Genomic DNA, 14109 nt, shown 5'->3' with positions numbered 1-14109 from the left:
TAAAATGAAAGTTGAATTTATACAAGCAGTATTTTGCAACCCCTTTTATTGATATGCTTCTCCTGTATATTAGATATCTGAGAATTTCAAACCACAAAACATCATTAGAAAATTGACTTAAACATCTGTAAAAATTCTGGGGAAATCCACAGTATTTACATAAATTTTGGTGACTTCTGTGATTTTTTTATTCATCTGAATTCTTATTGACTTGTAAAAATCCTTCTCAATTTGGGAATGCTCCAGTTGGGGGGAGAGGGAGGGAGGGTGGAGAAAAAGTCAAAAAAAAAGGGATACCATTACATGGGAAATCTCTGGGAGACTTAATAAATGATGAATTTCAAAATGTGATCTGTACAACATAACTCTGGAAAATTGAGCATCTTGCATGTAGCCTATCTTTGACTTTCCATAGTAATACAGAAGTGCATGTGGTGATGACCTGAAAAACAAACAGTGCTAAGGATATCGATTATTGGTGAAATCGTCTTTTGAGCCAGAAGCCAACAGAGTCTGTGAATAGCTTATGGCTTTTGTTGATTTAAATGTGACTCAGGAGGTGCACAGTGTGCTTTCTGCCTACAGGGAGGTGAGTTTTGTTTTAAAGAAATACAGCAGTCTCATCCACACTCAGTTGGGGTGACGCAACATTTCTGTACACCCACTTCCAATTTAGCAACTTCAGTAGTATTTACTGACCCTTCACAACTTGACCCAGAAGTGCCCTTCTTTGTGGCCTCTTACCAAGCCGTGGCACTGCAGACAGCTCTACTCTCCATGTTTAATTCCAATTCAAACCGCACAAGAAGGTAGTACTTGCACCTACCTTTCTGGTCTTACCTAGTTCTGTCTTTCTGATTTCATGGGTGTAATCTAGAAGTAGCTTTTAGCACATGAAGAACTCTTCCTCTCTTTCAGATGCAGATTTGAATTTTAAAAAGAACACTCTCTTTGTTGCAATATCACAGCGAAAGATTCAGATTTACCAATTTAATTGCCTGTTATTATCAAAACCTTCTAAACAGTCATGGTTTTGTTTTAGAAGTCCCCATAGGGAGAGTGCTATTGTACCATACTTTCCTAATGGAAAAAAAAAGTACCCAGGGCTACTTGCTTCAGCTCTTGCACTTGGGCAGGCAATTTCTTGCAGTTCTATTTTGTTGCACTAAAGTTATCCATAGGACAAACTAGCTGACTAGCAGCTAAACTGCAGGAATGGGGGCTAGGTAAGTAGTAAGGTAATGAAAAAAAAAATCACCTACATACCCAAATTGCAGACATAACTCTCTTTCTCACCGTAAGACTGATTTTCAGTGCTTGGAGGATAATAGCAGAAAACAAAAGAAATTAAAGCTGTCAGATGAAGAAATCGGGCTGGGAATACATAGGCAGAGGGGTAATAATGCATCTGAACGCCACGAAGCCGAATCAGCTTTCCTGAACAGAACCTGCCAAAACTCTCTGTGGCCAGTTGCCCTCCAGGAAATAATCCTTCAGCCGCTACTCCGTCTGCTTACAGAAAAGTGTGCTTCATTCTGTTTTTATTAAATTTAAATCTTTCATTAGCAGTGCTAGTCCACTGCTGCCTTACACTGAAGTATGAATGTCAGTTAACTCCGAGTCCTCATAGCTCCAGCTGGAAATGCCAAAGGGTTATACATTTAATAGATATCTAAACTCAATTTTTCATTCACTCACCTCTGCTTTGCAGCTCAGCTGTGAGTTGCCTTTCCAAGCTCTCTCTTAATTCTCTCTCTCTACAAAGCTCCATCTTTAACTCTTTCTTTTCCTGCTGTATCTGCTTTTCCTGGACTCTTGCATTGTCCACAGCCACTTTCAGTAGGCCCTAAAACACACACAAATGTAAGACCTGAAAACACCTGACAACATTTATCCATTTGTTTCTTTTACACCCTCTAGGAAAACAGAAAAATTTAATGCAGAAACCTGTAGACCCGGAACCCAACTGGGCATTTGAAGTAGCTAAATATTATAAATGAGCAATTTTGTGGTGTGGAATCATTCAGTATAGCTTTTGCTAAGTCATCCTACCAATGTGGTTTATTACAAACTTAGTGCCGTATCATTGCTGACCTCAGTCAACTGCAAGGAGAAGCAAAGGAGGAATAATGAGACTGGTGCATTTTAATATGACCATTATTACCAACTATTAAGTCAAAAAGAAAATGTATGAAACCCTTTCACGATCAATAATGCCAGATAGTAGAAACCTACGCATTACATTAAACAGAAGAAATTGCAGATACAAAATAAGTTTCTGAAACTTTAAAAAAGAGACTAAAACCGAAACACATTTTATCTATCATGACATAGCCTAGCCCTGTAGAGAATAATTTACCTGAATGTTGGTTAATAGTGTTTCTACTGATGAAAGACCATCAGCAAAAAGAAATGGCGCCGGAAATCCAGGAGGCAAGGCTTGTCCAGCCAGTTGGACTTTATCTAAGGTTGGTTTCATTATTGGAATGGCAATTTGGACCTCTTCTGTAAAGACAGGTTTAAAAGCAACATCAGAAAGCATTAGAAATATAGGTAAATGTAACTTCTAAAAACTAGCATTCCATTTACCTGGAAGTCAAAATACAAACGCATTAGTACAACTGACACTGTTTCCATTCTTGGGCAGCTGTGCTTGTTGCTAAAGTAAGATTGCAAAATAGTACAGAACAATAATAACTGTAGTGACGGGTACAACACAGCTGTAATAGTCTACTATATCTCAAATTCTATAAATTATACTACAGGATTACAACAGTGTTACACAGTTCATTAAGCCTGAATGACCTTTCTTCATTCTGTCATGTTTGCCATTCTGTGATGCGCATTTTTTTGTTGCTATAACCTTGACAAAATTCTAATCAAGAAGTGCATCACATCTCTTTATTCCTTTAATGTTGTCCTTCCCATAGGCAGCAGTCAGTAATCACCACTGAGTCATTTCCTCCTGCTTAGCTAGCACCAGCTTCACGTTGTCAGTGAAGCGTCAGTGCAGGTTCTCTTAACAAGTAGGGTGCTGCTGTCAGCCTCTCCCGTCACATGCAGTAGCCAGGGTGCTTTGCTGAGTTTCTGTAGCAGAGGTATTGAGAGAGCTGGGTGGGGTGGGGAGGCCACAAAGCAGCCAGGAAGGAGAGGGCAACCAGCACAGGGCCTTGTTCCTGCGGCTTGCTGCACGGACCTAGATTCATGCGTTTCTTCCAAACTGCAGAATGGGGACCTGCTGGCTTCCCCTTTACTTGCAGTTTCAAACCAATCATGTTGCTATAGAGCAAGCCGTGCACACACAGTACAAGTATGTATTCATAATGAAGCAGCAGTATTAGTAAATATTTTTCAAAAAATCCTTTAAATTTTGTAAGGAATCAGTACTATCACCAAGGAAGTCACATTTCTGAACAGGATAGTTTTAATTATTTTAGGACAGTAAAGAATCTCCTCCTCTCAGATCCCTAATGAGCGTGTTTTCCCCATGTATTCATTTAAAGCTGAAAACCACAAAACTAAAATCTAACAGCCTTTAAAGCCAAACTCTACATTTCTTTTACTGTGAAATGTAAAAAAAATATTCCTGTGTAATATTCCAGGGAAATCCAGTCTCTGTTATGTTCGTGCACCTGCAGAAATCATGAGGAATATTTTCTTGGCAACTGCTTTTTAGTAAAGCCTGCAACCAATGTATTGGCTGCAAGTTCATGACTCATGGGTTTTTTCAGGAAAACTGCACAGCCAGTCCTGATGATCGTTTCATTTGTCAAATGTCTTGGTCACATTAAAGGCAGGATTTACAATTAGACCACAGCGTATTGAAAAGGCCCCCTCCCTTGCCTAAAAAACCCAAGAGTCTGACAGTGAACGGCACTGCCGTGTCCCCCCAACAATGCTTCACAAACTCCAGGAGCAGCACTTTCTGCTGTGTTTCTAAAGCATTACCTACTGACAAGGAACTAGGAGCATTCACAGGTTCAAGTATTCTTTGAAATCACCGCTTAGGGAGTATTTTGTTTTCACTATGCGAGTTCATTAAATGGAGCATCTTCATCATGATTCTTCAGGACTAATAACAACAAAAGCCAGTAACCTCTACACGTCTTTGTAGCTCTCGTTTTAGAGCTGTGTTCATGTAATTTAAATGATCCATTTAAAAGAAACAAGCTCTGGTCACATATTCAGACCACAGAGTTCATGCTGATTCAGACACACCATTTCTCTTGTATTAGTGGCAGAGTTTTTAAAATAAGCTGGTAAGCTGTTGCATATGATGTTACACAGAAATAATATTTAAGCCATGGAGTCACAAAGGACTAAACTGAAGTGGCATTTGAAAAAGAAAGAAATACATAAAATATGCATAACAAAACTACAGCTGCTTTGAAATCTCCAGAAATCTCTACTATTTGGAGATGAAAGTAATAACATTAAATTGGCCGAAAGGAAAATTACTATTGACTGTGAAGACAGGTTGCATGGTCTATGGTTTGTAATGTTACTGTACAGCAGATTGAAGTTTCAAAATAGTATTACTCTTCTTTAAAGAGATAGACACAGCTAAATTAGGTGCTGCTTGCTGCAGTGAGGATCAAATGCAAAAAGAATCATATTTCATCACACCTAGTCAACACCAGGAAAATAAATAGAAATATAAGAGGTATGCAGGCAATGATTCATTTTGATAATCTGGCCCAAGAGAGACACATAGAGACAGCACACAGATCTAAGCTTCCACCAAAAGACAAATAGGACACAGAGGGTGGGAATTGGGATGACAGTGTAGCAGAGGTCACATCGATTTTCAGCAGCAGTTTTCACACAGATGAGATAACCCTGGACTCTATTTGGCCCATTGTTCATATCCTACCTGTCCCAGAAGCAATAAATTACCAAGTCCCAGAAAAAGGGCAGTAAAGAAGAAGGATTCTACTTATGACTTCTTATGATTAAGTTTTTGTGCTAACCAAACATGCTTTGCAGACCAAGGTCACATTGCATGTTAAAGTCTGTAATAGCTGAAAACTAGAGGAAGCATATTATGTTTTAGCGTATATGGGTGGAAACTGTCAAACCATTCATCATCTTTTTTTTTCTTCTGATTGAAATCGCACTCTGCAAAGATGAATGATAAATGCATTAGAAATCTATTTCAATCTTGTAATAGGTCTTCACATCTGAATGGTGTCTACATCTTGCCTGTATCCTGAATAAAGTGCACAGTTAGGCAGAAATTTATTAGCTAGACTTGAGAAATCATAATTGGCAAAGCAATTAAAAGTGGCTTGTGTTGGAAGCATTTTTTGCCGATTGTCTCAAATGCATCTCTTTAATAGGAAAAAAGATGTTGATTTAAGCATTTTCATTTTAAAGAACACTAAAAATATCAATGCTAAAAACTGCACTCACACATATAGTACAACAGAATAAGCAAGAAATAAAGCTAGAACAACTGCAGTGCAACCAAGGACAAACAACCTTTCTATTTATTGAAGCAAAGTGGGAACTACTTTTATCGAGCTTGTTTGTTAAACCTGCCATGCTTTATAGTAGCATTCAGGAATCCATTTAGAGTGTGGTCTTTTTATTTTAATTTCTAGCTGGCATCCAGATGAATAGACGAAAGCAGGAATTATACTGCAAAGAAATACACAGTAAACACTAACAGTGAACGGAGTATTATCCCAAGAAAGCACATGGAAATCTGCCTGAAAGTTTCCTGTTCTTAATTCCATATACTGGAGTTTTTCATCTTCTGTCTTCTGCCTAAGTTGCAGAAATAGGGATTGGAAAATGAAGCATCCACCTACGGACTAAGCACAGCACTGTGAGCACAAGTTATGTGAATTGCTCCCTGCATAACAGTGCATGGCCCAAACCAACAGGCAGTGGTAACTGCCAGCTGGTTTATTTGCTTTCAGATGGCATGTTTTTGAACCCATCATTCACATACCTGATACACTTGACACATCACTTCCAAACAAGGTAGAAATATTAAAGCTACAATTTACATCCTGCATAACACCAGTTAGACCACAAAGTTACTTATTCACGTGTACTTCAAAACCTCTATCGACCTGGACCTGTATAAGCATTATTCACCACAAATTCCTTTTCCCTGCCTGTGGCATACAAGTTAGAAACCTAAAGGACTACAATGGCTTATCAAAATTTTAATTCTTTGAGCTTAACACTGGAGTGATGTGGATTACATTTATGGTCCATAGTTACAGAGAACAGCCTAGATACTCTAATGGACCTTTTTGACTTACAGAGGATCTGCAGCATCAGCTGGGTTGTATGTGCTACACATCTCTGAAAAGAAGATATGTTTTCATTTCAAATAGCATTATTTGCCCAAAGATCTTACAGAATCACCCAAACCAATATATCTTTATAGTGGCAAGACATCCCTTGACTTCCAGTTGCATATCTACTCCACAACGGCGGTGACAGGCAGCGGTGTCCAAACACAGGTACTTTGACAGAATCAGGGCTCAAATTCTAACTTTTAACTGCAAAAAGCAGTTTTCCAAAAATGTGAGATGACTTCCCTTGAGTTTAAACCTTGACAGCTTCTGTGATGTTTAACTAGAAACTAGTAGAAGTTTTTTCTTTTACAGAAAGGTAAGTATGAAACCCCTGTAATCTGAAGCATTGTTTATTCCAAACATTTTCTATCTCTAAGTCTGGAAGGACAGGGTTATCTGTCTTCAGTGTCTTAATAACTGAAAATCCTCCATAAACCCCTGCCTGCCTTTTTCTCCCTCACTTACTGTTTCTCTGCCAGGAGCTGAGCACTCCTGTTCATCAGTGAGAGAAGAGACACCTCCTCCTAACCTGGCACCAATCAGACTCTAAAATTTACTGCTTTAACCTTGTGATTCAGGTGCTGAATTTAAAGTCAGTGCTGTTTTTCTTAATTACAGTCCCTGAATGAGAAGGGTCAATGAATGCAATTGGGGAGTAGCTGATTAATCCAGTGCACTAGCTTTAAATCAGACTTTATTTCATTTTCAAGTGATTGATACAACTTGATAGCACACAAGCCGTCTTCATGACTGAGCTTTGCCAATAAAAACCCCTTCACTTTAAAAATAGTATCTAATCATTATATACTACATACGCATTTCCAGGCTGCCTTAAAAACTTTTGGAAACCGTTGTAAAACAGTAAGAGTCCAGATCATTGATAGAGATGATCAGAACAGAACTGACCCCAGTACTGAGCCCTAGGCAACACCACTTTTGACCAGCTGCGAACTGGATTTAACTCCATTCACCATGCTGTGTGTTAGGCCTTCCAGCCACTTTTTTACCCAGCGAGCAGTACACCCATCCAATCCATGAGCAGACAGTTTCTCCAGGGGAACACTGTGCAAAATGGTGTCAAAGGCTTTACTACAGTCTAGGTAGACAGCATACACAGTCTTTCCTTCATCCACTAAGTGGGTCACCTTGTCATAGAAGGAAATTGGGTCAGTCAAGCAGGACCTGCTTTTAATAAACCCATGCTGACTGGGCCTGTTCTCCTCTTTGTCCTGCTTGTGCCAAGTGATGGCACTCAGGATGATCTGCTCCACAACCTTTGCTGGCACTGAGGTCAGACTGACAGGCCTGCAGTTGCCCAGATTCTCCTTCTAGGCCTTCCTGTAGATGGACATCACACTTGCTAGCTTTCAGTCCACTGGGAACTCCCTGGTTAACCAGGACTGCTGATGAATGATGGAAGGTGGTTTGGTGAGCATTTCCATCAGCTCCCTCAATACCCTTGGGTGGACCCATCCAGCCCCACAGACTTGTGTGTGTCCAGGTGGTATAGCAGGTTGCTGACCATTTCCTCGTGGATTATGGGGGCCTCATTCTGCACCCCATCTCTGTCTTCCAGCTCAGGAGACTGGGTACCCTGAGAAAAACTGGTCTAACTATAGAAGACTATGAAGGCAGAGAAGGCATTAAGTACCTCAGCCTTTTCCTCATCCTTTGTCACTATGTATTCCCCCCACCTCAAGTGAAGGATGGAGAGTCTCCTTAGCCCTCCTTTTGCTGCTAATGCATTTATAGAAACATTTTTATTGACTTTTAATGCCTGTTACATTAAGAGCAATGTGCTAGCTTAGGAAAAACTGAGGATTTGGAGCAGTAAAAAAAGAGAAAGAAAACTCTGCAAGCAATGCATTCACCAACCTTTCCACAGACCTGTTCTTAGGAATGATGAGGGTGTGTTTTCCTGAAGGATGTCATAAAGCAGGCACTTAGTGCTTGAATAGGAGAAGGAGGCAAAAAGCAGGGAAATGAAAATTTCACTAGAAAAGGCTGAAATTACAGTTTACAAATTGTCTTTATCTGTGCACTCTTTATCAAGAGATGTGTAATTATACAGCTTTGACATTTTCATCAATGTACTCTCATTAATAACACAGAAATTATACCTATTTATAACTTCAACATATTTACAATATAGTCAGATGTTCACACGGCACTGACGGTAAAAACACCTGAAAATATTTTATTAATTCAAACCTTAAAAAAAAAGAAGACCTGAGTTAGATCAGACACTGGGTTTGCAATAATGAACACTGAAATGGAGAAGTGCAGCAATTCACAAGCTAGACACCAAAGCTGAAGTGTTTCACTGCAAGTAACTTCAGTCTGAAGTTCAGTATGTACAGATCAACAAATACAACTGACATCACCTGATTAATTCTGTTCATTAAGGAGAACCGTAAGTACAAGGTTACTATTAAGTAAATAAGGACCCTTCAAAATGCTACGTTTTATATGCACAACAATTATTTACAATTTACAGTTTGTGCTGTATTATACCTGCTTTCTCCTATGAGCTGCTTCTCAGGCAGGTTTTGATAATCTGGATTCCCATGCTTTAAGTTGCTTCTTAACCTGCATAGAAGAGCAAGTACTATCGATCTGCATTTTCCATATGCCAATTTAAAGTAACTAGTTACTCTCAGCCAGTAATAGTACCCATGTCATTCCTCACAATGACAAGAAGCATTATTTCGACTGACAATAGAGAAAAGTGAAAATGCCAACCATTCACGAAAAGGCTAGTAGTAGAATTACCGGGGCTTGGAAGAAAGGAGGAAAATGAAACAAAATAAACAAAATCCTCTTCATGGCCATTATCAAGAGGTTGTTATTTTTTCTCAGCTAACTCTCCCACTAACATTCACAAGGGTTTTTTCACGGTGATTTTTAAGCATCGCTGTAGTCTGACTATTCTTCTACTGAGATTTTAAACTGTCAGATGAGGGTGGGTATGAGGAACTTGCCAAGAAAAAAAAAAAAAAAAGATTCTTTAATTTTCTTGGCGGATTCAGCTTTTCCCTATTAATGTTGAGATTATTTCTTCAACTATTTTGTTGCAAATATTTATGACTCCATATGGAACAACAGATGTTGAAGGGAAGGGATAGCAGAAAAGACTTCATTTTCAGCAATTACCCTGATACTTGTTGTCATACTGTAGGTGTTCTTAGTGCATCTATTTTACATACCACCCTGTCCTTTCACACACTGCAAAAATGTCAGTTTGGATAATTAATGTAATAACTTCAGTCCAGATCATTTCCACAATATTAATTTAAGGGAAAAAAAAATAAACAAGAGGAGGAAGGAACCAGGAAAGAAGGGGGAAGACAGGAATTTCTTTTCCAGTCCTTCTGGAATATCTAATCAGGAATCAGTTTCTTGCAAAGCTGCACTGGGTCCTTAATAACAAATCTTTCCCTTTTTTCCTTTGAGACAGACTGCAGTGACTGCCATCAAGACGAGAAATCATACAAGAAACAGCAACACAAAGCTATCCAAGAACCAGCACTATAATTGCGTAAGAAAGGTGAAGAAACATGGGCTGGGTGTGGCGAGGATAAATAGGAACAGGTTGATGGTGTTCAAGCTGAAAAAATGTCTGTTAACTGAACTGTCACCTTACCAGCACAGGCAGCCAGAGCTGGCTGGAGAGCATCAGTCCCAACATGCAGACAATTAGGTCCACGCACCAGCAGAGCTGCTCCTGTCCTCCTCTCTGCCATGTCCTCAGGCAGCATGTGCAAGCCAGCTCCTGGCCAAACGTGACCACTGTTGGTGAGCATCATGGTCAGACTCATGAACTGTACTTTAGCCTGTATCCAACCACTGTGCACGGGGACTTGGGAAGAAGGGAGAGGGAGAAAGGGAGCAGCTGAGTCCCAGCACCACACTAACTGCAGCTCCGTGGCTTCTGGGCAGAAGGTGGCTCCCAGATGGTGTAACTTGGATGATGGGCAGCAGAAGCTGGCAGTTGCCTGCCAAAGCCCCTACACAGGCCTGCTGCAGGGACAGGTGCACTGTGGTGGGCAAACGGGTACCTCTGGAAAAGCAGGACCCAAGAAACGTGAAGCAAAACCCTGTACCCAAAAGAAGGCCTTCTGTAGCTCAACAGTTAGGCAATCTCCTTCATGTCCCACTTGTAATAAAACTATACGGTGTGCTTTTAAATAATTTTCATCATCTGCTCCCTTTACTGCAGAATTGGGCAGTATAACCAATACTATGAAGAAGATCTCATTAGAAAGATTCCATTTTTTCCTATTCATAAAACTCACAAAACTACATAAGTGCTTCCAGATAGCTGCGATTGGTGGGACCAAATTTTCACCAGTATGGCACACATGCTTGCGTTTCCATTTTGCACCTGAAAAACTCTACCTGCCAGCCAAAGATGCAGATATGCCATCACTGGGAAAGGCTTTTCTGAAGTTGTCTTCCTGGTCCAGGGAGCTATTCAGTTGTCACCTGTGCATAGGCTAGGTGCAAAGTCTGTGCTCCTAACCTCAGGCAAAACCTGGCTGGAATCAAGACACTCACTGCCTTCTGGGGTCCAGGCACTAAACACGGGTCCACTCTGCCCATAAGCAGCCATACAGGCACACAGCACTGAGCAACAAGGAGCGTTACTGCCTGGCATCAAAGCTTAGTGATCACCAGAAGTGACCAGTAGCCATGGAGCCAGCTATGGGGGTCTGGGTGCCATCAGAATAAGGTAAAGGAATTCTAACCCACAAAGTTAGTAAGTATAAATATTTTTGTAGTGTGTCTGTCTTCTGTAGAACTACATGCAGTTACTACTGTATAGATATTATACTTACGTATTAGATGATCTATGCTAACATGGTAATTATGACACAAAAGATACTTCAACTCTTACTATATTTTAAAATAGCACGAAGTTAGTATCAATATTATTACTGTTGAGTTCATTTTCTTAAAGTATATGTATAACCAGCAGTTAAGTCCTCCAACTATTTGAAGCAGGCAGAGTACTCCATTTCCTGGATATTCCTGGATAATTATTCCTGCTTTATTAAAGTTTATTTTACAACTGTGTAAAATAGGTTATAAAGGACAATTCTGCTATTACGTCCTCCCCTGCTTAGGCTTAATAAATATTATATTCCATACCATCCATTAAAGCCAAGCAGTGGAGAAAATAGAAATGGTAGTAATCTCCTCCACAGATGTAAAATACTTTAATAAAATAAGGGTGTATAACAGTCAGGAACAAATTACTGGGGTCTGCTTTAATAAAATAGTACCCTTAAAGAAGTATTACTCTTAAGGCACTGACATTCCCACTGCAGTGTATCCTTTCAAAGCAGTGTAGCTTGTTAAAATGGCAAGATATCTTTTTGCAATAGAGTGTTTGTGTCCAGGCAGATACAAGGTTTGTATAGAATGTATCCAGGGAGCCATAAAACTGGTGGGAAACATATTTCTCCGTGGTATTTTAGTACTTTGAAAAATTCAATCACTGGGAAAAAATGTTTTGCTGTAAACATCTGAAGAGCATTATAAAAGCAATGGCTTCCCACAGCACCTGCTTAAATAATTTTAAGAGGGAGTATGTCTTTGCTCATCTTCTAGAACTTGTAGAAAGCTTCTCCTATTAATTTCCCTGGTGCTATCAGGCCAGGGCACTCTAAATCAGAAATAATTATGAGTGCAACTGGGGGATGTTCACCAGCAGCATTCTTGCACTGTAGAAATAAGACAACTTTCAAAACTGATCACTAAGAGAAACAGGATTACCTTAAGAGAAAAACAGACCCAGAAAGACAATAATCTTAACAGTATCCTGAATGAATTCTGAATTCTTCAGATGTCAACACAGAAGTACTCTGCTTTATATCCTAGTGTTTGAAATCAGTTCAGTGCCACATTGATTTTATAAACCCTGATTATCAAGAAGCATGAGGAATTCATCCCTTTTCAATTTACCTTCTGTTTTAATTCTACAGGCGGGCAGCAGTTCTGTGCTGTAGCTGTTACCAGTGCGGTTCCTGATACAGCACAACAGTCCTGTTGCAGGCTTCCACAGAAACCTCTAACCGTGCCCCAGCTCCTCCGGCCTTCCCTGTTGCCCACAGCACATCCTGCAGTGCCAGTGCTCATGCAGTGGGCACTGGGCTGTGGCACACCCCTGCTGTGGCTGGCCAGCCTGGCTCTTGTCACAGCCGCCACCAGGGTCCTGCATGAAACAAGACATGCACCCATCTCCCTGGGGCTTCGCCAGCCTGCAGCGCACAGTAGCACTAACAAGTGCTGTTGTTTACATGGTGCTGGTATCTCCTGTAGATATTAAAGGTTACAGAACTGAACTGAGCCTCTCTTGTCTAAGAAACAGAATTTGGCTTATCTCAGTCCTTCTTTTCTCTTCAACTAAGAGGGCAAGTAATAGGCCCTCTGATAGAAATGTCCTAGTGTTTCGATACTACATCTTAGTGACAGAATGATTAGACTCACATATACCAGCAGTACAGCAGCTCTCAGTGTGGAGAGCCGCATGTCCATAGTAATGTAGCACACCTCTTTGCCACCAAATGATTACATGATGCTCTGGGGAAAGACAAGTTTTCCTAGCACACAGCTAATCTATCAAAGGGAAAACCACCTTCTGACCCAAACAGCAGCCTCAATCTGAGTATAAACGTAAACTAACCACCAAGTAGTCCATGTCCACTACTTTGCAACCGAGTAACTGTTAAGTCTACTGCTGTCACTTATCCTGAGCTCTTTTAAAAGATCAAATACTGAGGGAAGGACAGAAAGGAAAACTTTCTGCAGGCAGCAGCTATTTGACATTAATCTGCTGTACTCTTCCTTCAGTTCAGTCTGAGCTCTCTTTGGCTGCTAGAGCACCAAGAAGCTGCCAAACATAGAGCCTCTCACAGCCAGCACCTCTTCAATGATCACCTCCTTAGCAGTGACTCCCAATGCACATCTGAGACAAAACATCACCTGTAAGTAAAGTTTTAACTATTTAAACCACAAGAGGTTAATTCCAGGGTCCTGTGTTTTCCTCTAACAGGTTACTAGCAGGGGTACAATTCCCAGTAGCTGGTCAACACTTTTCCTCTACTCTTCTCTCTGCTCAAAACCTCAGGTACCTGTGCCATTCAACCTGGAACAGCAATATGCATAAAGTTATGCTGTGCTCTGCTATAGAAAGCGGCGTATAGCAAAGTCTGACAGTAAAGCCCTGTTGCTTGGGCTAATTTCATTTATAACAGCCTAGTATCTGCTGAAGACAAAGCACAAAAGCTGGAGAACTGAGCAAGGAAGATTTGAGTATTTTTTTTAGCTCCTTACAGCCATGGGCATGTACAATCCCACTCTTAGTGATCTGCCACTGCAAACCAAGCACTCTAGAACATGCTGAGAAACTTCATGAACCTTCTGCCTCTAAGTAACTATAATTTATGGTAGACTTTATGACAAACAGGAAGTGGCAATGGCTTCATCTTGCTAAATAAAATCTACTAAACAGATTTTTGGATAAATCTCTTGGACTTAATATGCTTCCCAACTGAACCCAAAATACAAACCAAGACAAAGTATTTAGAAACCTAGTACTACAGACCTCTCACACAGACAGATTTCAAACCAGCCTTGGATCTGGTTGGTGGCTGAAGACTCCAGCTTCATAGACCTGCCACTAGATTTGCAGCCAATGACTGGAGTGGCAGTGAAATACCACTGTGAGCTCTGCAGCTGCTTCCCAAGGGAAAAGAGAGAAGAGAAACCAGCATCATCTTAAGCACCCTCT

The 14109-nt window shown here is 40.4% G+C and overlaps 1 protein-coding gene across 4 annotated transcripts in view; it reads right to left on the bottom strand.

Annotated features, from left to right (window-relative positions):
- Positions 1–14109, bottom strand: part of DACH2 (dachshund family transcription factor 2) — a 290535-nt gene that overhangs the window by 15924 nt on the left and 260502 nt on the right. For all 4 annotated transcript variants that reach the window (XM_061446147.1, XM_061446149.1, XM_061446148.1 and 1 more), the window contains exons 8-9: positions 2360–2505; positions 1699–1846 (exon numbers count right to left, since the gene is read on the bottom strand). In XM_061446147.1, coding sequence (XP_061302131.1) covers positions 1699–1846; positions 2360–2505 — 294 coding nt within the window. The remainder of the gene's footprint in view (positions 1–1698; positions 1847–2359; positions 2506–14109) is intronic.

The sequence above is a fragment of the Pezoporus flaviventris genome, unplaced genomic scaffold (assembly GCF_033815535.1).
Source record: "Pezoporus flaviventris isolate CSIRO_AGI_PZ_B2104156 unplaced genomic scaffold, CSIRO_AGI_Pfla_v1 ptg000005l, whole genome shotgun sequence".
In the NCBI taxonomy this organism is placed as follows: Eukaryota; Metazoa; Chordata; class Aves; order Psittaciformes; family Psittacidae; genus Pezoporus; species Pezoporus flaviventris.
This window is presented reverse-complemented; position numbering and strand designations above follow the sequence as displayed.